The sequence below is a fragment of the Equus caballus genome, chromosome 1 (genome assembly GCF_041296265.1).
Source record: "Equus caballus isolate H_3958 breed thoroughbred chromosome 1, TB-T2T, whole genome shotgun sequence".
NCBI classification, from domain to species: Eukaryota; Metazoa; Chordata; class Mammalia; order Perissodactyla; family Equidae; genus Equus; species Equus caballus.
Window position 1 is genome coordinate 137,630,027 of NC_091684.1, and position 27,515 is coordinate 137,657,541.

The 27,515-nt window shown below is 41.9% G+C and overlaps 1 protein-coding gene and 1 long non-coding RNA gene across 4 annotated transcripts; one reads left to right on the forward strand and one right to left on the reverse strand.

Moving 5' to 3' along the window:
• Positions 1 to 726: 726 nt before the first annotated feature.
• Positions 727 to 18,571, reverse strand: FEM1B (fem-1 homolog B). 3 transcript variants are annotated; one of them, XM_070269851.1, is made up of 4 exons: positions 17,113 to 17,705; positions 15,716 to 15,874; positions 7,590 to 7,626; positions 727 to 6,955 (listed from the first exon to the last, which is right to left on the reverse strand). In XM_070269851.1, the coding sequence occupies exons 3-4, from the start codon at positions 7,613 to 7,615 to the stop codon at positions 5,320 to 5,322; spliced, it is 1,662 nt and encodes a 553-aa protein (XP_070125952.1). In that variant the 5' UTR covers positions 7,616 to 7,626; positions 15,716 to 15,874; positions 17,113 to 17,705; the 3' UTR covers positions 727 to 5,319. The 3 variants fall into 3 exon arrangements, with proteins under 3 accessions (XP_070125952.1, XP_014589262.1, XP_001496275.1); XM_014733776.3 differs by lacking the exons at positions 15,716 to 15,874; positions 17,113 to 17,705 and adding an exon at positions 9,701 to 9,737; XM_001496225.7 differs by lacking the exons at positions 7,590 to 7,626; positions 15,716 to 15,874 and having other exon boundaries at positions 17,113 to 18,571.
• On the forward strand, positions 17,759 to 27,181 carry LOC138924649 (uncharacterized). Its single transcript, XR_011439682.1, has 6 exons — positions 17,759 to 19,697; positions 20,593 to 20,657; positions 20,844 to 20,961; positions 25,443 to 25,591; positions 26,192 to 26,405; positions 26,640 to 27,181. It is a non-coding gene; the product is annotated as an uncharacterized lncRNA (long non-coding RNA).
• Positions 27,182 to 27,515: the final 334 nt, after the last annotated feature.

Below are 27,515 nucleotides of genomic sequence, written 5' to 3' on the forward strand. Positions count from 1 at the left end.
GAAAGTGTCGACCTCATTCATAATAAAGGAATACAAATCAAAACCATGAAATACTATTTTCCATCAATCAGCTTGGCAAAAACTAAGAGATTAGGAAATATCAGATGTCAATAATGGTGTCAGGAGATGGAAGGCAACTGGATAACCTCTAGCAAGATTTTAAATCCTGAGTCACTAAACTGGAAGTTCTAGTGCGAGGAATGAATTTGTTCCATGAATACAGTATGTAAGGATGTTCACCGAGCATTATTTGGAATATCAAGAAACTGAAAACCTAAAAGTCCTGCCATAAGGTCTGGTTAAATATATTTGAAGTCCATCCATAGAATTAAATGCTATGGAATTGTTTTAAAAAAAAGGCAACATATACCACATTGAAAAAATGTCTAAGATATATTCAATGAAAAAGACAAAATGCAGAATAGTGTAGAAAAGGTAAAAGTCCATTTGCATCTTTAAAAAATGAAAAGGAGAAAAAATACATATATGCACAGAAAAATTCTGGGAAGCTACTCCAAAAATAGTAACATGACCGCCTTCTGAAGAGTCCTGGCGGGAGGCAGGGAGAGATGGGAAGGGAACTTTTTCTTCACTATTTGAATTTTTCTTTACTAGCTGAATTTTTTCCCCATGCACAAGTATAACTTTGACAACTTTTTAAAATGAACTCAACAAAAGATCATCTCAACTAAGGCACACTGAACAATAAAGACACAAACTTCAAGGTAGTTTTTTTCAAACATTTACTGAACACAAACACCATTTTTTCCTTTTACACAGCAATATTGTTAGTTTCGAATTAGCTGGGCTATTAGGACTGTCAATTGCCACGAAATTAAAAATGATTCTACATGTCAAACTGAAGTAGAAAATGTCATGCAATATATAAATCACTAATAGACCTCTGGTGCAGTCAGCAAGTTTACTATGTTCATTAAAGTCACGTAAATGGTTTGACGAAAGTGCACACTAGAATGACATCACTGGCTTGTTATAAATCACAGTGAATTACTAGAATACAACAATGTAGTTCCTCTACATGGAGGATCGCAGGATGGGGTGAATATTATAAAGGATAGGATCTTTTCAACATGTTAGGCCACTCAGATTTTACTCCTCAACTATGTACCTCTGAAAAGACTGGTTAGCAAAGTTGAGGTTTTTCCCCTCATCTTTTCTCCTCTACCAATTACTAAGCAACAACAAAAAAAGCCATGCACAGATTTTACACACCTGATTGAAAAATAGATACAAACCCTTGTTCGCTTCACCACCCGGCAAAGCTTGCATCTTCGCTCCTTCATTTTTCTGATTAGGCCACTCTCACATGACTCGCCCCCAAATGAAAAGCTGCTAATAATTCAGCAATACTCACCCCTGCACACACATCAAGATACACTCCCCATAACCATCAAGTCCATATCCCTTCCCTACACATTAACACAAATGAGCACACGACAAACCAGGGACTAGAGACATTTACTTTACAGTTTTAAAAATTAATATATCTACCACTATTATCAGAATAGTAATTATTTCAGATCCCATATTTGGGGGAGGGGATGCTGTACAACTCATCCCATCTGAACATTTAGGCAAGTCTGCCAGAAATGTATGAGAAAGCCCTGCAATGTGCCATACCCGGTTAGAAGCTTTCTACTTTCCAGAGAGGGTGTCCAGAGCAGAGCTGTGCATTTTCAGAATAGGAATGAACACACAGCTTAAAATTTTATGGACTACTAACTTTTCATAGAGCAAAAGGCAGAGTTTCCTTTAACCCATTTTAATGTTATGGTATAGTCAGGGAGGAAAAGAGAATAGTTATTTGTACATTGATACATCTGATTAGCCTGGAAAGGAGCATTTAAGCTTTTTACAGAAAAGCTACCATAAAAAAACAAGTCCTTTATACTTTTATCCATTTAACTCACTAGTTCAATCACTGGCTGCTTCTCAAACCAGCAAACTGTAATTCAAGGTCCAGCAACTCACTCCTCACCCTGCCCCATTCCAAAAAAAAGCTTCTGCTTAAATAATCCAAAATGGTCTTATTCATAAAGTAGCTGCCTCAGCTGCAGTGGAGAGTGGTGACAGGGTGTTGTTCCCTTGAGATTTTCATTTTCAAAAACACTTGCCAAATGCAGAGCTGATACTTACGGAGCTGCTGCCCCAAAATCATATTTTACTTCAAACAATGCTATCATACCTACCTAAGTTTCTCATAATTACCAGTTATTAATCAACTATTATTATAATGAAATAAAGCCCTTCAAGTTCCCACAGCAAAGAACCTTAAGGTAGCTGGACTGCGGCCTACTAGAGCGATCCAGGGTAGATTGAAAAAAAGCAGGTTTTGTCCGAGTTCTTACGTCAAAAATTTCCCCCTCTCTTATCAATTGAGAGGATGGATTTGCTGCGCATTCCTTGAGTTAGTTACCTAAAGTCAAGAGTTCAATTTCATCAACTCTATTAAAACCATACACCACTTAAGTTTCACATGGTTTGCCCAGGCCATATTCATCCATCTGGGCCTTTAGTTCAACTAAATTTGACAATTACTGAGCAAGACAAGTTTTGATTGACTTCGTAACATTATCAAGGAAAACTTACAATCCAAAGCATAATTCTACCAATAATAAACATAAAACAACAAAAGTGGCTGGAAAAGGGAGACAGCCTAGAGTTCTCAGAGCTGAGATACAGAACTATCACCTTTCTTACCTATTTATTTTCCTTAAAAAAAACAAAAAACTTAAGCTTGGGAAAGGCTTGGCTGAACATATTTTAAAATAATTCTACCAAAAACAAATAAAAAAACAGGCATGTGGATCACTTGTTTCAAGAATGGTTTTATACAGGTGTTTCACAATACATATTCGGATTTATTTTACAAGACAAAACGAGATCCTTAGCAATATAACACACAATGAACTACTATACTACAGCAAAAAAACCCCAAAAACCTGTTACCATTAGCAGAGTTCATAGAGTTCATAGTTTATTCCACTATCTTCAAATTCTTTCTCCAGCTCTGTCAGCATTTCAATCAGCAGTTCTGTCTCCATCCCCCTTCTCAAAAACACTGTCACTGAATTTTGATATCTGAATATGTACATATAATCATTATCCTCATTTTATAAATAACATCTAAAATAGTGCCGGTCCTGGGTAGCCAAAGGGATGAAATGGGTTTTAAAACATGCAACATTATCTGGTATTTTAAGTTTTGGTGTTCAAAAATCATATTCATTAATAATGGAAGCAACTGAATCCCCAGTATCATAGCCATTCCTCAGACTCTCACATCAGCAGGCCTTGAAGTCTGAAAAATACAGGCTTTGATCTGAGCTGTGGAAAGGGCGTGATTCACTCACCTTGAGGACGAGCATTTTCTCTTTTAGGCCATGAGCTGCCAAGGGCAAGGTACAGTATTTCCTTGATTCACACCAGGAGGATCAAGGCCAGCAATTTCAAATTAGGGCTCATTCAAATACCTCCCTTTAAACCAACCTAAAAATGTTCCTTGTAAAAATCTCAGGTTAGGAAAACAAAAATATATTACCAGACAAAATTTACCATCAAAACATTCCTAACAAAAGCAAGAAGACACACAAAGTATAATACCTACAGTAGCTGTTAAAGAATCTTGCATTCTTGGGGGAAGAAGTTTTTAAAGTTCCTCCTTCCATTCCCTCCCACCCTTCAAAGTACTTCATTTTGTCGGGCATCGCTATTTTATTTAAGGCCCTAGGTGCTGATTTTGGCTTGGTCATTATGTTTTATACTGATCCAACTGCAACCTTTCTCTTATACTTCACAAAGCAATATCCATACATAAAGTGTTAACTGAAACCTTACAAGTTTTTTTTTAGTTTATATCTGATGTTACTACATCATTATAATGCTTTTCATTGAAGAAAAAAAAGCTGCAGGTCTTCACTTACAGTACCATGCACTATGAGTAGCTAAGGCATTCATTTGGCACTAGAGAGAAAAATACAGATATAGCTAATTTTACTTTATCATTTTTAACATCAATAGAAATGTGTGTACCCTTTACTTGAATTTCTGTGATGCTTAAAAGATAATCACAGAATGCTTTATCTGACAGTTAAAATATTGCCATTAAAACAAAACAAACATAAAGGCCTCTGTACAGCCTGTAGGAATAAGTGATATTTTCGTGGTTGAAAAATATGCAGCTCTCAGAAATACCTTTCAAAGTGGCATTGAGAATTATTTTCATCATCAAAAACATTTCATTTCCCATACCACACTAGTGATTTTTCTTATCACGAACTAAGAAAAGAAAGTGAAAAACATCCTGGTTCCTTTTCATCTGTCACTAACACCTTATTAGGGAGGCACAAATAATGACCTCTGGAAAAGTAGTTTCCAAATTTTAAGATACCACACAGAAGGAAAGGGAAACGAGAACAAAAATTAGAATGTATAACTATACTGTGACAATTTGTTTCCTAAGAAAACACAGCATTCATAATTTTCTGTGAGCTGACTCAAATGCAGACTGCTGCAATTTAGATAAATTACATTAAAACAGAGACTGCAAAGACGTTTAGCAGTCAAGCCTAACAGCAAATAGTCCATTGATATTCTCTGAAAAGTTGCTTTCAGACCATTACTATTGTGTATATACCACCCAGCATAATGCAACAATTTCAATGGATTTCACTTTATCAATTTGTGACTAGTATTAAATTAGCCCATTTTTCAGGTAAATCTGTAGCTCTATTTTTAAATCCTCCTGATGTCATAACGTGTGGCATCACTGCACATAAATAACGCAAGAGTGAACATGACCTGCAGCAGTTTGGCATGTGCAGAACACCCGGGGATCCCATTACTCTCAACGTCCCTTTTTAGTTGTTTTTCTTCACAAAATCCTCAAAACTGCTGCAAGGAGAACACGCTGCACGGAGAACACGCTGACACAGGCTTAAGAGAAATACTTTCGTAGGCAATTTTTTAAAACATTATTAACTTCAAATCATAAATGTCCCTGTTACATAAACAAAACATTTTATAAGCATTCCTCAAAAAAAAGAAAGGAAAATAGTTAAGGGACCAGTATCCGAACACCTTAGATTATAGTTACACCTAAACAATGTGGCTTTGTTTAAAGTGTATTTGAAATCAATTACCATATGAAGCAAGAAGACCAAATACAGAACTAAGGATGGGGAGGGAGGAAAGGTAGTGGAAAGAAAAGTAGAATTTATGAACACATAATTCTATTGTCTGTGATTAAAGTCCTTTACTTTTTAGCACCACATTAAACGATTTTACATATCCAGTCACTTAATGAAATCCAACAAACTCTTCAAGAGTTCTGGGGATCTGGTCTTGGTAGTTAATGTCATTAGCCCGAACTGCTCGGGCAGCCAGGCACTTGAGACTCATCTTCATTTGCGTTTTTAGTAGTATTTCAGATACCCCAGTTGTACTTTTGTCTAGCGGAGTCTTATTCTGTTTATTTGTCATGTCAGTGTGAGCGCCAGCTTCAACTAGGCTAATGATGATAGAGTGCAAGGTCAAAAAATCACTGATGGGCCTGTTGTACTGAACGATAATATGAAGGGCGCTGTTCCCCTCATTGTCCACAGCATTCACCTCAGCACCACAGTCCAGCAGGAGCTTTGTGACAAGCGCATTGGGAAAGCTGCAGACGTCATTGGTGTGGAAATCATCAACCGGGGTATTCGAGTTGACAGCTAGATGCAGCAAGGTGAAACCTTCACGAGTTCTGGGATCAAGGTGAATCAGGTTGTAGATCTGCTTGTTAATTTTGCACTGATCTTCTTCACTGCACTGTGTTTTGGTGGAGATGCACACTAAATACAAAAAGGTATAGAGATTACATTCATAATTGTCCATAGCATTGTGGACATCCGCATCTGGAATATTTTTTACTCTGTTCATACTTTGTTCTATTTCCAAAACACTGCATCTCAAAACACATTCTATGTCTGGGGCCTTCACGGTTTCATTCAAATGTATCATCTGTGAGAAAACTTGAGCAAATCGAAGAAGATCCTTGTGGGTATTCCTGTTACCTTTCTGTCTGAGGTGCAGGGCATGAAGCCACAACTTGATACACTGTTCGAATTCCATGTTATCCGCATAAACAGCTCCCCTGTAAATGATGGGATGGGAAACATCAATATTATCAGCACCCAAAATCCGTTCCCGAACTATAAGGCCTTCCATATGAAGAGCATCTCTGTCTTGCCGAATGGATTCCAGTTCCTGAGGATTTCTACATTCAGTTCTATTCCCATAAGCATGGATTGGTGGGAGTACCTCTTTCTCAAGAATGTTATCACCATCTTGAAACCTCTCCAACATGGCTAAATATAAATAGTGGTATGTCTTCATGATGTCATAGTTCTCACGGTCATTTGCAAAGGAGGCACCCAAGAGTTCCAAAGCTTCAATTCGACTTCTCCGGTCACAATCAGCGTGAGAGAGCAACAGTTCCACGACATCAGCTTTACAGCTTTCGGCAGCTACTTTTAATGGCGTCATCCCATGGCCGTTCACTACTATAGCAGCACGCCATTTTATCAGCTCTTTCACAATATCTATGTGCCCAGCTTCGGCTGCAAAGTGCAAGGCTGTGGCTCCACAATGTGCTTTAGCATTGGGATCGGCACGTTGTTCTAAAAGGTATCTGACCACGTCAGTGTGTCCCTTATATGCTGCAATCATTAGGCAGGTGTTGTCATACTTGTTGGCAATGCTGATGTTGGCGTTATTCTCAACCAAGTATTTCACAATGTCCAGTCTGCCATCAAAGCACGCTGCCCGCAGAGGGGTCGAGTTGGTTACTGTGGTGTGGTTCACGTTGGCTCCATGACTGACTAGAAGTTTAACAACTTCGAAATGTCCTGCTCCTGCTGCACACCAAAGAGCGGTGGCCCCATCAATGACATACCTATTCATGAAAGAACAAACAGTTAGAAAACGGAGGCCAGATGCCCTAACATAAGTTTAAAGAATGCATTCATTTGCACTAACCGAAATTTCAATCTATAGAACATAATAAAACATTAGTTTTGGTGAAAATAAAATCAGGCGATTTAAGTAAAGCACTTAGCATAGTATTTACACCTAGTATAAGTTCAATAAATGTTAGCTATTACTGTTATTAGTAAAGTATATAAACCCAAAGAAAGAACAAAGAATCACCGACTTTCTACTAGCAAATGAAAATAAATTTCAGAAACACACAGGAAATGTATGGAGGTTTGCAACTTCTTTACCACCAAGCTGATGCACTGGCTCTTAAGAGCAGAGCATGTTCCTCCTTCCCAGTACCCCCCAAGTACCACAGTTTCCCCCAATCCCTACATTGAAACTGTTAGAAACTGCTTTAGGAAGAAAAGTATTTAAGCAGATAGTTTTTCCCCAAGATTATCTAAGCTACTCAAGTATTATACTTACTCTACTACAGCAATCAGAATGACAAGATTACTTCTCCATACAATATGTATGGATCACATAAACATGATGCTGCGCAAAAGAAGGCCACCGAACACAGTACGCACTGTGTTACGACATTCACATACCCAGCTGTAGTGTCAGAAGTCAGCATACTGGTTACCTCTGGGGGGAGGCAGTGAATGGGAGGAAGCACAAAGGGGATTTTATTAAATAAATATGTTCACTTTGTGAAACTTTTATACACTTTTAATTAGTGCATTTTTCTCTACATATTATACTCCAATTAAAAAGTTTTAAAAATATGCATGCGTATGTACGTATGTATATTGTGTATCTATGTGTGCCCCTCAATTAAACTATTGGGGGAAAAATACTATCAGGAGGAAACAATTAGCACTTTCCAAACACCAAGCAGGCATCTTCCCTGACCTTCAGTGTCTGACTGGACTTTGTGCCTTCATATCACCACTTGCCAAGTGAATGTCTGATATGTGCTAGGTTCTCTACTTACACAAAGTTAGACTCTTGCTAGGAGGCCAATCTTTCCCACATTTCCACTTCCGATTTTCCTTCAATTTCCAAACTTTTTATCCTATTACTGACCATCAGACCTAAAAAGTAGATTTTTGCTGGAGATACTTAGATCTACTGTGCTAGAACCACTAAAATAAGTATACTTGGAAGTGTTAAGGAAAAAGACCAAAAGCAATATTCACCAGAACAATTAAGTATATATACCAAAAACCTCACTGGTGAGCTTCTGACTATACAACCTTATGTTATAACACAGGTCAGATTATATCTCCCATGAAGTGACAAAGAATACTATCCCTCTGGAATAACATAAATCTCAGAGTTTAACCCCATTTAACAACTCCATCTATCATTTCCGCTGTAACTAAAAGACCCACTTTATAATAATTCAAGCAATTACTTTTTTAGTTTCAAATAATGGCACAAAAACCTTCTCAGTAAGTTACTTATGAGGGTTCCCTAGGAGGAAGGGTGCAGGATTAACTGGGAAGAGGCCTAAAGTTACTGGAAATGTCCTATATCTTGCTCTGAATGTGGCTACACGGGTGGGTATTTAGGGAAAAAAGTCATCGAACTGCACACTTAAGATTTGTGCATTTTACTGTATGGAAGATATACCTCAAAAAAAATTAGAAGCCTTCTGAATTCTTTTTAAAATAATATTTTCTAAAATGCCATTTAACTGTTAGTTAATTTTTTTAAACTAAAGAATGAACCAAGAAAAGACATTACATCAGTGATATGTTTTGGTGTTTGCCAACTGTGTCTGAGGCAAACAATTCAGTGTAATTAAAATTCACTTATTACATTTTTATTGTCAGGATTATACACAAAGTTCAAAAACCTTTTCTTTCACTGTCAAAAAAAATACTATTTACAACAGCATTAGAAAGTATCAATATCTAGTAACAAATCTAATGAAAAATGTACAAGATCTCTACATTAAAAACTACAAAACACGGGGCTGGCCCCGTGGCCGAGTGGTTAAGTTTGCGCGCTCCGCTGCAGGCGGTCCAGTGTTTCGTTGGTTCGAATCCTGGGCGCGGACATGACACTGCTCATCAAACCACGCTGAGGCAGAGTCCCACATACCACAACTAGAAGGACCCACAACGAAGAATATACAACTATGTACTGGAGGGGCTTTGGGGAGAAAAAGGAAAAAAATAAAATCTTTAAAAAAAAAAAAAAAAAAAAACTACAAAACACTCCTGAGATAAATTAAAGAAGACCTAAATAAATGGGGAAATATTCCATGTTCATAGTTAGAAGACTAGACAGTGTTAGGATATCAATTCTCCCTCAAAATGATCTATAGATTCAATGCAATTCAAATCAAAACCCCAGCAGATGTGTGTGCACACATACGTGCTCATGTGCATCCACACACGTGTAGAAATTGAGAAGCCAACTCTAAAACATATATAAAAATGCAAAGGACCCAGACCAACCAAGATAACCTTGAAAGAAAAAAAAAGTTGGGGGACAAACTACAGTAATTAAGATAGTGTGTCACTGGCACAAGGATAGACAAATATATCAATAGAATAAAATAAACTCTAGAAATAGCATCACACATACAGAGTCATTTGATTTATGACAAAAGCTTCAGTGAAACTCAGGTAGAAAGTATGATCTTTTTAATAATTGGTGCTGAAGCAACTAGATATCTGTATGGAAAAAAATTAAGCTTGACTCTTACCTCACACTATGCACAAAAATTAGAGAAGGAGCAGACCTGTAATATGAAAAGCAAAACAATAAAAGCTTCAAAATAAAACAGACTATCTTCATCATGACCTTGGGCTGATAACGATTTCTTAAATAAAATGCAAAAAAAGTACTAACTATAAAAGAAAAAAATTGATTTATTAGATTTCATTAAAATTAAGAACTAAGCCAGCCCTGATGGCCTAGTGGTTAAAGTTCAACGCACTCCACTTCAGCAGCCTGGGTTCAGTTCCCAGGCGCAGAACCACAGCACTCATCTGTCAGTAGCCATGCTGTGGCAGTGGCTCATATAGAAGAACTAGAAGAACGTACAACTAGAATATACAACTATGTGCTGGGGCTTTGGGGAAAGAGAAAAAAAAGAGAGGAAGTTTGGCAACAGATGTTAGCTCAAGGCAAATCTCTCCCAGCAAATAAAAAACAAAAAATAAATTAAGAACTTCTATTCATCAAAAGACATTGTGAAGAAAGTGAATAGGCAATCCACTCACTGGGAGAAGACAGATGTATACCACAAATCAATAAGAAAACGGCCAACAATCCAATTTAAAAGTGAATGAAAAGAATGAACAAGTATACTTCACAAAAGAAGATATTCAAATGACCAAAAACCTATGAAAAGATGTTCAAGATAATTACTCACCAGGGAAATGCAAATTAAAACCAAGAGTTATCAATGTTCACCCACCAGAAGAGCTAAAATTAGTAAAACTGACACAACAATACTATGTGTTGGTCAGTATGTGGAGCAACTCAAATTCTCACTACCGGGAGAAATTGCTGGTAGGGACGTAATTTGGTTCGACCACTTTGGAAAAGCTGTCCATTAATAACTACGAAAGTTAAATGTACACCAACTCTACGACCCAGGAATTCCACTCCTTGGTATATACCAAAGAGAAATGACTGCAAATGTCCACCAGAAGACATATATAAAAATGTTCATAGTAGCTTTATTCATAATGGTCAAACACTGGAAACAACTAAAATACCCATCAACAGGATAAACCACCACATACTCATACAAGGGTTTACTACAAAGCATTAACAAAAAAAAAAATGAGGAATAAACTACTGATACATGCAACTATGTGGGTGAATCTCATAGATACTGTTAAGCAAAAAATGCCAGAGGGCCAGCCCCGGTGGCCTAGTGGTTAAGTCTGGTGCGTTCCACTTTGGCAGCCTGGAGTTCGGTTCCCAGACGCAGAAATACACCACTTTGTTAGCAGCCATGCTGTCCTGGCAGCCCACATACTAAAAAAGAGAGGAAGATTAGCAAGGATGTTAGCTCAGGGTGACTCTTCCTCAGCCAAAAAAATAAAGAAATACAAAGGCCAGACAGAAAAGAGTGTACTACACAATTCCATTTATAGTAGATTCAAGTATAGGCAAAACTAATCTATGGTGACAGAAGTCAGTATAATCATTACTTCTGGGAGGGGAAAAAAGGGGAACTGACTGAGAAAGGGCACAAGGAAAACTTTTAGAGTGACAAAAATGTTCTGCATATTCATTGGCCAGCTCAGTGGCACAGTGATTAAGTTCAGTGCACTCCACTTCAGGAGTTCGGGATTCACAGGTTCGGATCCCGGGCGCAGACATACACCACTCATCAAGCCATGCTGTGGGGGCATCCCACATACAAAAAATAGAGGAGGACTGGCACAAATGTTACGTCAGGGCCAATCTTCCTCACCAAAACAAAAAACAAAAAAACACACAAAAAATGTTCATATTGACCTACAAGGTAATTACATGAATGCAAACATATTAAAATTTTATCACACTGTACACCTAAGTTTTATACACCTTACTAGATGTATATCTTAGCTAAAAATAGGTATAATTCAAAACAAAAACAAAAAAGCACAAATCAATTTAAAGAAAAACAGCTTAAATGAACACAAATAGCTAAAAAATACTTTCCCTGTGCCAAGCACTGTATTAAGTCCTGAATATGCAATATATCTCACTTCATTCTCACAATAACCTTCTCCCAATAACTCAGTGAGGTAGATACTATTATTATGCCCATTTTACAGATATATAACTAAAGGTTTACAGGAGATTACAAACACAAAAGCACTTTAGAAACTAAAAAATGTATCAAATGTAATGAAACATAGTACATGTCATTATTCAAACATTTGTTTCAACTTAAAAAGCATTTCCTCAAACTGATTATTACTATAATCTATCAAAAAAGTAATACATCTTTAATATATAGTTACATTTGCATAGTCACAATGTTTCCTTACACTGTGTGTGTGTGTGTGTATGAGAGAGAGAGAGAGAGAGAGAGAGAGGAAAATTGGCTCTGAGCTAACATCTGTTGCCAATCTTCCTCTTTTTTTTTCCCCTCCCCAAAGCCCAGGACATAGTTGTATGTCCTAGTTGTAAGTCCTTCTAGTTCTTCTACGTGGGACGCTGCCACAGCATGGCTGGATAAGCGGTGTGTAGGTCCACACCCAGGATCCAAACCCGTGAACCCCAGGCCACTGAAGCAGAGTGCGTGAACTTAACGACTCCACCACGGCTGTGGCCCCCTTTGCACTCTCTAAAAATATAAAATTATTGTATGCCAGTAACATGGACCTAAACTATCTAAAACTCATGAAATGTTACATTAAAATAGGCATTCACATACATTAACTCTCACAATAACTGTACAAGATTAATATGACTCCCATTTTAAAGATGAAAAAAAGACAAAAAGTGATTAAAATATTTTTCTGACCTCAAACTTCCCAGAATTAATGATGTAAAAATTAAATTACAAGAATATATTTCACTGGGTTTTTATAATAGTTTTAATACTTTTCCTAGTATAACCTAGTAATTTCGATTTTTCCATATAGTGATGTGACAGGAGTCTCAAAAAAGTTGCAATCATCTATTTCTATTGATGCAGTCAAAATTTTTAAACAGTTTATGACAACAAAATTCACTGCAGAATGTATTATAAAATGATTAGTCCTTCAGATAAACATTAGCCTTAGTAAATTTTGATTTCTACATCTAAACAAAAATACTAAAGATTAAATTACAATCCTAACATCAACGACATTCCTTTGTTCATAAAATTCAGCTATAAGCGTATACGGCCTCAAAACAAAATACCAAATACATTTATAACAGAAAATAAAAATATAATAAAATTAATGCAATATTTACTTAGTGCCATGGAAGAAGCACTACAAAACAATGGTCCTTCTAGAATCAGTCCAAAATTACAACATATAATAATATATTTCATCTTGGGGCCGGCCCCATGGCCGAGTGATTAAGTTCGCCCGCTCTGCTTCAGCGGCCCAGGGTTTCACCGGTTCGGATCCTGGGCACAGACATGGCACCACTCATCAGGCCATGCTGAGGTGGCATTCCACATGCCACAACTAGAATGACCCACAACTAAAAATATACAACTATGTACCGGGGGGCTTTGGGGAAAAAAAGGAAAAATAAAATCCTTAAAAAAAAAAAAATAATAATAATAATATATTTCATCTTAAACATCAAGAAACTACAATACGATAGTCACCTTTTCAAACATTTTACAATAAAAGATAATTTATGGTCATAAAACTAAGCTCATCTATTTCCTGGTTCAATTTGAAATAACAATGTCTGGTTCAAGCATTTGAAATGGAAATAAAAATTCATTAAACACAAATGATCAGCACTTTATTTTAACCAAAGTCCTTAAAATTATTTATTAGATCAAATGTCGTTCCTTGAAATATATACTAGCAATGACTTTTTAAATGAAGTCAGTTGATGATGTGCCCCTCAGGTCTTTCCTCTACCTGGACATGGATTAAAACTATTAGTACGAGCACTGACTTTAAAAACACTCAACAAAAAGCCTCATAATTCCCAGAGGTCCTGTTCCCCTTTCCATCCACGTCAGTAAACCTCTTCCAGGACAGGGGTTCCCCACAAACTCTGGCACAAAGCAGTCAGGCCCTCAGAACTCAGGCCAGCACAATATCCCATGGCCACACGACACCTCCCCTTTGTTCTGTTCCATTTCTACAACATTCTTAACAGCTTCCCATTCTCTAACCAAAGGTTCTTCTTTCATTCCCAACATGTAACTTTTCTTCTTGTCCACTCATCTATGTCAATTTTGGTCTTCATATATTAAGCCATAAGAAAAATAATCTCAAATGTTACTCCTAAAAGTATGAACAAGGACTCAAATATCAGCTTGGGCCTTAATCTAGGTGAGTGGCCCCTTCCCCCTTGAGGCTCTGTTATGAATCCACTTTAGTTTCCTAAGGTATCATAGAAGTTTTTAGGCAAAACAGACTTTTAAAAAAATTTTCAGGGGCTGGCCCCGTGGCCGAGCGGTTAAGTTCGCGCGCTCCGCTGCAGGCGGCCCAGTGTTTCGTTGGTTTGAATCCTGGGCGCGGACATGGCACTGCACATCAAACCACGCTGAGGCAGCGTCCCACATGCCACAACTAGAAGGACCCACAATGAAGAATATACAACTATGTACCGGGGAGCTTTGGGGAGAAAAAGGAAAAAATAAAATCTTAAAAAAAAAAAAATTTTTCAAGTTATTTATTTTAATGTTTCTCTCACACACACAGACACACAAAACGTACCATATCAAACCCATAATTATACAGATACTGTCGCTTAGGATGAAGGTAAGAAGTGAGTCTTTGTTAAAAAGATACAAGGAAAATACCAGGATAGGTGGTGAACAATTTGGCAAAAAATTGTGAAGATGGTACACAAGTGACTAAAAATCAGGAAACATTAATCTCCCTCAGCACACACAGAGAACCTGTTAGTCCCCACCTGGCCATGGGTCTCAAGTGCCAATGGAATCTAAAGGGGGCCTGGCTAACTACTTCTCAAAAGCCAGCCCCCATGGGGTGAATGAGCTTCTGACTGTTACTGTTAACACCTCACTCAGGCTAACATTTTCACAACGTCTGGAATGAGAGCAAAGTGAAATCATGACATTTGCAAATAACACTCTCCTTATCTAGTTCTGAAATGCCAAAATGACTGGGATAAACTGCAAAATAATCTCACAGAGTGGTGTGAATGGCAGAAAGGTGGCCGTGAACTTCAATTCTTCTCCTGTTAATTAATCGGTAAGCTCCTCAAAAGGAGAAACCTTATATTTTTTCTATATCCTCCACAGAACGTGGCACAGGGCTAGGCCCATAGTAAGCATTTAATAAATAAAATAAATACTAAACTACTATTATACAGCAGCTAATAAATTCATAATTGTCATAATCCATAAACAAGTAAGATAAAGTTAAGAAGGCTTAGCGGAAATCACGAACGATACAAGTGTTTGCAATTACAGTCTCACCAGTCTGACTCGGTATTTTACACCAGGATCATCAAAATGTGGCCTCCACCCCTCTCCAGTTCCCACACTCTCTCTCTCAATTTCCCCGGCTGGGATCGCTTCCTGCAACTGCCCTGAAAGACTCCCCGAAGGTTCTCCATGCTGCTGCCCCTCTTCTTCACCTCCTTTAAGACCCAGCTCAAACACCACCTCACCTGGGAAGCCTTCCCTGATCCCCCGGGGAAAGCTCAGCACTTCCTCTTCCTGTCCTGCCTCAGTAATCCAAAGGATTTCTATAATCCTAAATGCCCTGGCATCTGCAATTGCTCATTTCTGTATCTACATCTCTGTCTCCCCACTAGACTGTCTTCTTCCCTCCACAGTGGGGACAGTACGTTGTTCATCTCTGCATACCCAATCCCTACCACAGAGCCGGGCACACAGTAGGAGTTCAGTAAGTGCTTGCTTGCTTACTGAACCCCTAAATTCACTGGCCAATGCAGAGTACTGGGCAAGGTAAAGCACTATACAGGCTCAATGCTACATTCCTAGTCATTTCAGGGTCTTTTAACTGCCACCTCAAAATACCTTCTCTTTGATGGTCAAGACAGAGAGCAATAAGTAAAGCCTTCTCAAACGCTTTAGGAAACTATTTTTTCTCACCACTATTCTCCTCTCATCCAAACAGGCCTCAGCAAGCTCCTTAGCAGCAGTGTTCCCAGGTGTTAGAGCAGAAGTTCATATCCTGGGCCTATACAACTGGCATGGTGCTGGAAGCTCAGGGGCCATTCCACTTCACCCCTCTTCTAGGAACAGGAAAGGCTGTGGGAATGCAGGGAGTTACAGAAAGGACACAGAAGCCAGGAAAGGAAAGCAAACATGAATCAGGTTGCCATCTTTGGTCAACATGAAAAAGACCATCATTTCCTTAATATCTAGAGGAGTGGTACCAAAGATTAATCACCACCTGTGGGCTGTCATTTCAGTAAAATGTAGTACTCTAAAATATTTTCCTCTCACCTAAAACAGAAGAAAAAGCTTTTATTATTTAACCCCCAAAAAAAGAATCAACCAACATTCAACAATGCCCTAGTCATCTTCAAGAAGTGCTTTTTCAATCATGTTTTAACCAAGCAGCACTCAATCACCAAAACTAAAGATATATATCTTTATGCTTGGACCACATCTACCTCAAAAGAAGAAAATGCTAGAATAGCTTATGTACTGGCACAAGTCAACAAAAACAAATGCAATCAATGAAGTTTCTAATCTGTAAAACACTTTATAATCATCCAGTACAGAAAAGAGGGTAAGGTCAAACCTGACAATTCTGTGTCAACATTATCATACCCAAAAATATGCACAATTGAACCCCAAGGGCAAGTTTTAACTATCACAATATGAATTTTTTAACTCATCACCTCGAACAACAGTAAATTACCAAGCTTGCCCACAACATCACTGGATAACATGTAACTTAACAAAAACATCATCTCTTGCACCAGGTCCAGTGCCACTTTTACAGCCAGCATATCCACCTCGAGCAACGTGGAAGAGTCAGAATCATGTCTCGGGAATCACACCTGACAATCCCTCAAGAGGCTGGAGCTGCTGCTGGTTCTTGAGGCTTAATTTGACACTGATGGGGTAAGAATTGGGTGACCAAATAACTTATTCAACAGAGGTCTCCAATGTTAATTGCTGACCTCGTTAATTTCTGTTCTCGGTTACAACCGTAGAACTTATAAAGGTAAGACCTGGAAAGGCAGCCACCTCCTGCTTGTTCACAGACTATCTAGTAGAGAAGAACACCTACTAGATATCAAGACAGAGGGTGTGGCTATTTACCTAGAGAAGGAATAAGGGGTAGGGGCCGATGAGGAAGAGCAGTAAAACACAGGAGTAATGCCCCTGGAAGATGAAGTGGGCATTAATGGGGCAGGAGGAGGTACAAAAAGGCTGAAATGATACCTCTACGAAGAGAAAGTGAAGGAGAGGAGCACCCGTGGGGGGCGGGGAGGCCGCGGGTCGGCGAGGGGGCTGAGTTGAGAGGTACCTACCCGTCGAAGCGGACGGTGCCCGTCTGCTGAGTCTGCACCCGGTAATGTTCTAACAGCAGGCGCACCACCTTGGCGTGCCCGTTGCGGGCTGCGATGATGAGGGGCGTGGAGCGCTGCCCTCCCTGCTGGCTGACATAGCCGAGCAGGTAGCGGATGTCGCTTTCAGACCGGTTGAGAAGCAAGGCGGCCAGAGTCAGCACCTTGCCCTCGCTGGCCGCCTTGTACACATAGCCAGCCAGGCCCTCCATGGCCGCCGCCAACTCCAACACCCGTTTGGTCGCCACCGCTGCTGCTGCCTTGCGCCCCCGGAGGCCGCGTTCGCCAGCGCTTCAAACCTGGGCCCTTACAGCCCATTCAACAGGGCGCCGCCGCCGCGCCCAGGCAGCAGCGCGGCCGGGGACGGCGGAGACGCGGAGGCGGCCGAATGCTGCCGGGGGCACGTCTGCGACCCAGCCCGGGCAGGCAGGAGGCGGTCAGGGCCGCCCCCACGGCCACAGGCGCCGGCCCTGGGCCGAAGGGCTCTCCATGGCGGCCGCGGTCCCGGGCCTCTGGCCGGACCCCTCCTTCCTGCGGGCTGCGACAGGCGCGTGCCCGAGCTACGGGTCGCCGGCGAGGTCCCAAGAGAGGCGCGCGCGCCCCGGATGGCGAATGGTGGGCGCGTCTCAGGCGGCTGGGCCCGCCCGGCCCGAGGCCTGGAACTGCCTCCGCCCCCGCCTCCGCCTCCGCCTCCGCCTCCGCTCTCCGTCCTCCCTAGCTAGAGAAAACAGGTCGGCCCTGGCCCGCCGGAGCTCAGAAGCGCCAGACGCCGTCGATGGCCTCGGAGCCCACGCCTGGGGCCCCCGGAGCGATGCGGAACGCTCCCGCGGCGGCAGCCCGCGAACTCGGGGCGGGGAGAAGGAGAGCCTCGGCAGACGGAGCCGGGAGGGGGCGGGGGCGAGCGGGAGGGACGGTTAAGTGGGTGTCTCCTCCAAAGCCGACCGGCCGGCAGACGAGGCCGTGGTGAAGAAAGGTTCTGCTGCTGCGCGACGTGGGCCCGTCCCGGATTCGGGCCTGAGTGTCCTCGTTGCCCTTGACGCCTGGAGCCTCCTGCTTCCCCGACACGGCCCTGGGGGGTCCCTAGCCAGGGAAGGGGACAGAGTGAGGGCGCTGAACCGATAGTACTGATGGGCCGGGGGGCCCGCCCCGTTTTCCGGTGGACAGCTCGGGACCCCGCTCTGCCCCTGATTGGGGGCCTGAGGGGGCGTTGCGCGCACCCGGCGGGGCCTGTTTTAGGAAAAGGGCGGCGTCTCTGAGCCCCTGGTGTGGGAGGACTTGAGGGCGGCCCCAGTCTCTGAGAAGGGCCTGGAAGACCGCCCGTCCTGCCTGGAGGGGCCTTCGGTGTGAGAAGGGCGGGGGGGCGAAGGAGCGAGGTGCCCTGGGAGGGAAGGCTCCCACCCTGAGCCCGACGGAAGCTCCTCTCGCGCCTCGCAGCACGGCCAGGATTTGAAGAGGCCATTTCCCCCGCGGACGCTGGAGGTCCGCCACGTGCCGGGCTCTTGGCGCTGGGGTGCCGCGATGGCGCAGACAGACACCCTGCCCTCCCTTCAGGGCTTGTATTGTTGCGGGAAGACAGGCAGTAAACAAGTCAACAAATGATACACAGGACTGGTGGAGTTAGTGTCGTTCCCATTTGCCATGAGGCAAACGGAATAGAGTTATGGTGGGAGTCGCTCATGTAGTTTGGGCCGTCAGACGAGACCTCCAAGGCGGGTGAGCAGAGCAGAGGGTCTTCCAGGCCGAGGGAACCGCTAGGAGCAAAGGTGACTGTGGCTGCAGCCGCGTGGGCCGCGGGAGGAAGTCAGCAGGGCCGGGTCCTGCTGGGCCCCGTGACCCGTGGTAAAGTGTTTGAATTCCACTCTCAAGTGTGATGGGGGCGTTTGAAGAGTTTTCAACAGGAAAGTGACAAGATACAATTTCTGTGTTTAAAAACATCACTCTGGCTGTTGTGTGGAGAATAAACTCTAGGAGCGAAGAGTGCAAGCAGGGAGGCCATTCAGGAGGAGAGGTCTTGGACTGGGATGGCAGGAGTGGAGGTGATGACGCTCCGGGGCAGTCACAAAATGTACCGGCTCAATATGGAAGCTGCTTCTCCCTCCTCCGCCCTCCCACAAAGGGCAACATCTACCACAGGGAAAGAACAAATGCGTTTATGTGGTTCCGATGGACCAGGTCGGGCTTTCACATCAGTTTTTTTATTTGAACCCCACCGTTCCAATCCTAATTGGCGAAGGCCCCACCTCGGTTGCAGAGCTGTTGGTGGTGGTTTGCGCCGCTTCTTGAATTCTCTCCTCCGTCCTTCAGCACAACTTAACCTAGGGCAGATCCCTACACGAACATTTTCCTGCCTTGCCATATTAAACAAAACCAACACTGGAAATGAAGGCTGAAGATGAGGTTCCACTGGTAGAGTCTCTGACACAGCTGGTGGAAAAGAGGCGGGAACTGGGTGGTTTCATTCTGGGGCTTCAGGTTTAGAAGAAAATCCACTTCTTGACTGGCTGACCCGGGCTTTTTGGCCTCTGGGGAGTTGGCAGTGACACCTTCAGGTGTGTGACCTGGGGGCTCCCTTCCACCTGATTTCCTTCCCTGGCTCTGTAGGGCAACCAGGCTCTTCCACACGTTCTCTCTCTCTCTCTCTCTCCCACCACCCCAGCCCCCCGGCCTTCTGGCCTGCATCATTCTTTTTCCACCGGACTTTTTGAGGACAGTGACCCAGACACAGTCAGGAGGCTTGGGCTGCTCTTTTCTTCCATATATATCACAGTTGCCTCGTACAGGGTTCTGGGCTCCCTTGGTTGCTCAGTGGCCATTGGCTGACTGGACACTATTTGGTTGCCTCTAGTTACCTGGGCTTGAAGTGTGACGTTTCTGTGGTCAGGTTGCGCAAATCTGCAGAAAGGACGTATAAACAGGAAAAGGCTACTTTCCCAAAGGCTGGAGCCCAGAAATAGTTCCTTGTGCTTCAGACCTATTCCCCACCCCCTTGACAGAAAGCTACAGAGCAAATAAACCAGAGTAAAATAAAACTGCAAGTAGTTACATCCTGATGGAGATTGATTTGCTGACGACAACAAACTGCAGCCTTCTGCCTGGACAAAAGCAGAACCAACCTCCAGTGCTTTGCTTCCTGGGGATTGGGAGGTGGCCTCCGAGGAGAATTAGCTATACCTTCCATGGAGCATTGCTTTTTCTAAGCAAGCCTTACAGCTCTGAGTCAATGGAGTTTTCAGATTTTGTATAAAGTACATGCAAAATGTCATTTTTCAACACCAGTAAAGATATTTGTTTTAATCCTATAACCCTCCCACATACTTTAATGGAAAAGGATGACCCTTAGTGTTGAACAGATCTGGGCTGGACTGCCTTTGATATGGGCTAGCTGTGGCCCTTGGGCAAGTATCTTCATCTGTACAATGGAGTTAATAAATACTTTCTTTGCAGGACTGGCGTAATGGTGACATGCAAGCTCCTTCTCTCAGCCTGTTGCTGTGAAGGAGTGCCTGTCGGTAACGTATTAGTTTCCCTTCTCCCTAGCTCCCACCCAACAGTCATCCTTCTGTTAACCATTATTATTGAACCATTTTTTTAATTTTATTTATGAACCGTTTTATTATTAACCATTATTGAACATGTTAACATCCATTAACCTATTCAAGAAAGGACCTCCCACCCATTCTCCACTTTACCTTCAGGAATGTGTCTGCTTCTGAGAAGGGAGAGTAAATCCATGGTAGGCAAGCAGCTGAGGAGGCTAATTAACAAGAGTTCACAAATTCCAACAGAGCTACAGAAGGAACATGCCAGAAAGCAGTGAGTGTGATAGCCAAGAAACCACTGATGACCGGTCTGTATTTGCCCAGTTTCAGAGGATTCGTGGCCCATTGGCCTTTATCTCCTCTGCCTCCCACTCTTTGCTTTTCCCTGAAAAGTAAATCTAATAATTGTTGAAAACAAAACCTAGGGTGGAGGAGGGGGGCAGCCAGTCTGTGTTGTTTTGCACACCACTTTACCCCTGCCAGATCTAGGTTTACCTGAAAGCAGATTGAAGTGGACGTGTGTTCTAAGCCCATTCCTCCCTGAAGCATGATGCCAATCAGGGACCCTGGGATTATAATAAGAGAAATAACAATAGCTAGCTCTCTTGTATTGAGTGCTTACTGTGTGCCAGACATTAGAGTAATAAACACTTTACACAGATTAGCATATTAAATTTGCACAAACCTCTGAAGGACATACCATTATTATCATTCACATTCTTCAGATGAGGAAACTGAGATAGAGATGTTGTGTGGCCTGCCCATGGCCTCATAACCAGGGCGTGGTAGAAGGTCTGGATTTGAACTCAGGCTGTCTCACCCCCACCCTGCTACCAGCCTTCAGTGCCTCCCTATATCCCCTAGGAGTGGCCCCCACCCAGCCTGCTCTCTGCGGCCAGGATCATGGCTGTAGGACACCAAGGCTTTCTACAGTCCTGATCACTTCATCTGGGCCAAGGCGCCAATTAGCTAATCTGATCAGCCATCCTGTGGGGAGGCTAACGGGGGAGGGCTAGAGGAAACCCTCTCTACCACCACCTCACACACTCCCTGGAAGTTCCTCATTCCTCCCTAGGAACACGGGTCCAAATCCAAAGCAAATGCCATCTCATCCTAGAGATCTTCCTTGCTTTGGCTCTGAGCTGAATACCACTTTATCCCTCTCTGGGGACCCTTACCTCTTTCTGTAACAACTTGTGTCTGTACAGTACTTTATAGTCACAAAGCACTTTGCCAACCACCTAATCCAGCCCCCTCCTCCTGGCCTTCTCCACCACCTTCTATACCTGGGGTGGCACAGAGCATGGTGGCTCAGCGCCTGAGTCTGGAATCCACTCTGCCAGCATCCCCGCTCCACCACTTGCTAGCTGTGTGACAAGTTGTTTATTTAACTTCCCACATCTGTTTCCTTATTTGTGAAGTGGGGATAAAAAGGGGCTCAGAACAAGATGTGCCACTTGGCCACCTGGAATATTTTGAGCTAAAGGCAATCAAGACCCTGCAGGCTCAGGAAACTTTTACCTCTCCCTTAAAGAATTGAAAGTGGGGACCTTGCCCATAATAAGACGTTACCAGAAATAAATTTTTGTGATCTCTCTGTATGGCAAGGCAAACCTCTAATTGGTGAACATCTGTTCTTCCCATGAATTACCCTTCTCCCCTCTGAAGCCTCAGGCCCCTGTCCCACTCCTTGGCTCGAGGTGGCATAAATACCTCACTTTACCTTTCTGTCTCTGAACCTCTTGTGTATGTAGAATCTCTGACTCTGTCATGTATGTGGGGTTCCCATACATACAAAATTAATTAAATTTTATTTTATCCTATTAATCTGTTTCCTGTCAATTTAATTTTGAGGCCAGCCGGAAGAACCTAGAAGGGTAGAGGGAAATTTTCTTCCTCCCCTACAGTTGGCATAGTCAGTAAGACAAACTTCCCTGGCTGGACTTTTTGCCCTGCTAGACTCTGCAGCTGAGAGGTCCTGGGACATCTACAGGCTCTGGTAGAGGGAAAGAGTTCTTGCCCCATCAGACTCCCAGATTTCTGCCTGCTGCAAGGTCTATTGGGAGCAAAAGTGGGAAGAGTCTTTTTTTCTCTTTCTAAAATTTAGATTAGCAGGAGAAAATATTTGTGAAACTAGTTTCTTGAACTTAAGCAACTCTGGTGAACCTGGTGGAGTGCTCCTGATCCATTTCCTCCCAGAGATGGTCTGTGTTTTTCTCTATTGTGTCATTTGTCATAAGAAGGAAATTCCACAGGCAAAGTCAGCTCATGGGTATTGCCGTCTGGAAGGGTTTCCCTGCTGAGCTGCCTCATGGTATGAGGTTTTTCCTTCCCTCTTGTTATATGTCCTCAGAGCTTAGCTTTTTGACCAGTGAGAAAATCCAGAAGGTGCATTTACCGGGGTACATCTGGTGACCAGTCAAGCAGACTGGGGTTCTGGGACACTTTGTCTGGCTGTGTCAGCTCTCAGGGGAGTTTGTCATAAGGGGTCCTGTAAGGGTACCTTTGTCATCTCAGCCTTCGTTGCTTGTTAGTGCTGGAAAAACCCCATTCCAGAAGTGCCTGCCCAGTGTCACAAATTAGCGAGTTTGTGACTGGAGGCATTCCACATTCCTGCGGGAGACCAGAGACACCGTTCACCATCCTTACTGCCTGTGCAGCAAAGGCCTTTGCTTTCTTAGACTATTTTTGGGAGTGAACTTTCTGGATTTTGTAAGAGCTGCTTCTTTTGCCCTCTCTTTTGGGGATGCCTCTTATGTCCATGGTTAAGCCATGAAAGGCTTATTGGTTTGAGTTGCTATTAAGATCCTACTGGTCATTGGCCAGATGATGGGTCCTTTGACTTGGAAAAGCTTCTAAATTGGAAAAAGTATTTAGACAGCTCCCTTATTGGTACAAAGGCTAGCCATTAAGACTCCCTTATAAGATGAAAAGAAAGAAATTAGAACAAAAATCAAAGTCTACTCAGACCCCTTCCTATTTGCCTTCAGACATTGCAGTTATTGTAAAACTCAGGAAATTGGAGGTACAATTCTCCAGCACTTAAAAAGAAAAGGGAAGAAATTAATATGTAGCAGCTAGACTTAGGGACTCTCTAACCAAATGAGAGAACAGAAAAATTTGACTTAAAGCAAAAATCCAGTGTAAAATCCTCTCCTTAAGATCTGGCCCCATCCACCTGTTTTAGCTTCCCTTTTGCCACCAGATTTACAGAGAGCACTCCAGCCTACTCTCTAAGAGTATACAGGTGACTCACGTAAATGCTCACGACCAGAAAATGAATTTCGCAGAAGCACCTGGAAAAGGCGGTAGGACTTGCTTTGCTGGACTCTGGAATAAGGCTCTGCCAGCTTCAGGTCTTCCTGTGCAGTGTCTATTGTGGCTGTGTCCTAGACGCCCACACAAGGAATTCGTGTCCCTGGGACCACAGATCTTTTGAATTATAAAGCCTTTCTTTCGTCCATTTTCAGAAGATCCTAACAAATGTAGAAGAGAATTAGAAAGATCAATAGCCATTCTGTAGTGCCCAGTCAAGAGAGGAAAATAATATTTCATGTTGTCCCTTCCTTTCCAAAGCTAGACCCATTGGTTACTGACCCTTTCTCTCCCAGGGATCGCTATTGCCTTCTTGCTCGTCTCATTTTGTGTCCTAAGGGCTTGGCTTGGCTTTCTGCCTGCCTAGGACACGCGGGCTGTCAGTTCTTTCTTTTGGCTGTCTTTGGGAGTGACTCTGGATCTTGAGAAGGTATTAACCTTTGAGAACACCTCTTGGGTTCATGGAGTTGTTTAACATTGCCAGAAATATTTACTGTGTACCCCAGCTGAAAACTGGCAAGATATTTAGAAGGATTTTGTTTTTAGTAGCTTTATGGTCAAATTAGAAGCTGATATTCAGAGCCTGACAGGAATTTTTTAAAGGCCTTCTTCCCTAAGTTAAAATGAAACTATGTACCCAGAGGGAAAGAGGCAAATTAGGGATGATGTGGTTGGACAAGTAGATAAATCTATGATGTCATGGAAGTTATAACCCAATTTCTGAGGAATTGAGAGCAACTGTCCTTATCTTACAAAATCTTTGCAAAACTGGAAATAAGCTCTAGAGGCAGTTCAGATTCTACCCATTTCCTTTCACCAATCCCAAAAACCTCCCCTATTTACCTCAAAAGGCTTGTAACCTCTCTGGGAACTTATCTCAACCATCCCCAATTCCTAAGACTGAGGGGAAAAAAGGAAAAGGAAGCAAATGGCTATAGAAGCACTTCTGCCCTAAATCTAGCATCAGAAGTTTCTTCTCCACAAGTATCAGTAGAAAAAAATGCTTTAGCCATCTAAGCAGGTAAACTTAGTTTATTCTATCTGCCAGAAACACAGTTTGGTTTCAACTGTTCTTTTATAAATAGCGAGTTTTGCATTACTATACCGATCTCATGGCTAAAATTTTTAAATGAAAACTATTTAAGGTCTCTGCTTGCATCTGCCTATGTATCTATGTATGTCTATGGATGTATATTATATATTTGTGATATTTTTCTACTTCTGGGTGGTATAATTTCTAAAAGAGTTCTATTTAATTGGCTTAAAAATAAATAAGCACCATATAAATTGAGTATACTTTCAAAAATATAATAGAAATTAACACAAATGAATTTCAGGATCAGATGATCTAGGAAAATATTCACTAATATTTATAGACACTAATTTGTTTGCTGTCTTTACAGTTATCAGCATTAAACAAAAAGCTTTTGTTCTACCTAGGTTTACTCAAAGTCAAACAAATTCCTGTTATCTCTGTTACAAAATTTGGCAGCAAAAAAATTGATGGCTGACTTTGTCTAATGTCTCATGAAGTTTTGGAAGGTACTCTAAACCTAAATAATTATTGGGAACAAGTAAACAAAATAGATGTAAGTAAAATAAAAAGGGTTTTAGGTGAACTTTTTAACAATAATTGTGTGTTATGGTATATGTACTTAAAAATAGCTTCCAAAATCTTTTTGGTAATTTGAAACCCTAGAGTTTTGCTAAGTTAAATGATGGGAATTCAGCGAAGATCTAGATCGTCTCCAAATAAGATAAAATACTAAAACGTTAATTGCTAAATAAGTCTAAGTTTACCTACTTTTGACCTCTTATTACAGGGAAAATGAAGCTAAATTTGGGTCTGTTAGTAAAGATGTCTTGTGCTTTATTGAAAAGATTGTACTATGAAGAAGCATATGTTTCTAGAAATTATTAAATGAATTCATAAATTTGCCAATCTAAAGAATGCCGGTACAGCAGACAGTTCACAATTGCTAACGTCTTAGTTTTTACTAGAAATTAAGGTTTCTGAGGGTTAAAAAATTCTAATTAATATATGTAATTAAAACTACTAAAATAATAAGGGAAATATCTTAGTATAAAATGTGTAGTTAGTAAAAAAGAGAGAGAAAAATATTGTTTCAGTAGAAATTATAATACACTCTTGTGGATATTAGATTCTAGCTCTCCTAATTGTCTTTGAGGTTTTGTTTTCCACCTGTAAACTGGACTGGATCCTGAATTCTTCTAGTTTCCTCCAATACCTGGCTACAACCCTCCAAACTAACATGATCTGATTTTCTCCTCCCTTTTGACTTGGAATCACTGACAACTAAAACTGCCGTTTTTCCTGAAGCCCTGCAAATTAAAGCTGAACAACTTGATATGAATCACAGAGAAATCACCGCAATGGCTTAGGTATGGATGATCTTTATCCCTGTTGCCACATGGGCCACACAGAAAGATCACCAGAGACACTCAAACTGCAAACTAGGAAAATCTGTCAGATTGCCGCTGCCTGCCCTCACTCCATCTGAAGATGCTTCAAGCCAGACATCTAGAAATCTCCTTGACTGGCTACCTTCAGAACTCAGAAACTGGGATTATAGTCTGCTCCAATCATTAACCATTGTCTTTCTTTTGTTTCCACAGAAATGCCTCTTATTAAATACTTGATTGCTTGCACCACAGACCTAACTTTGGGAGCCCACGTGCATCACTGCCTCCTGAAATTGGACACACTGCTTAATTGCACAGACCTATTCTCTGACCCAAGAGACTGGCTCAGTGAGATGGAGCACTCCACCAACCCAACTTCTGGACTGGAAACTCCGCATGAAGCTCAAATGCGGAACTGAAGGGCTTCCGAAGAGGCCTCCGCAAGACGTGCCGCTTTGACATCTGGAATATTTTGAGCTGAAGTCAATCAAGACCCTGCAGGCTCAGGAAACTTTAAGGCTTATTACCAGAAACCAGTTCTTACGATCCATCTGTATGGCAGGGCAAACCTCTAATTTGAGAACATCTGCTCTTCTAATCATCCCATGAATACCCTCCTCCCCCTTGAAGCCCCAGGTCCCTGTCCCATTGGCTCAAGAAGACATGAGTACCTCGCTTTACCTTTCTGTCTCTGAACTTCTCATGTATGTGGAGTTCCCATGTGTACAAAGTTAATTAAATCTGATTTTCTCCTATTAATCTGTCAATTTAATTCTTAGAACAGCCAGAAGAACCTAGAAGAGTAAAGGAAAATTTCTTCATCCCCCACAATAATAATAGTGCCTCCTCCTATCTGGTTGTTGTGAGGGTTGAATGAGTTAAACACACAGCCACATGCACATACAGACACACACACACACATACGCAGAGCAAGCGAACTCAGTGGTGCCTCTCGTCATCATTATCTCACTGGATCTTCCTCCAAACCCTGTGGGAATAAACAAAGCAAGTCAGTTCTTGTCATCAGTAAAAATGAATTTAAACCAGATCGTCTCTAAGCTCTCTTCCAGCACCATCAAGCTCTGATTC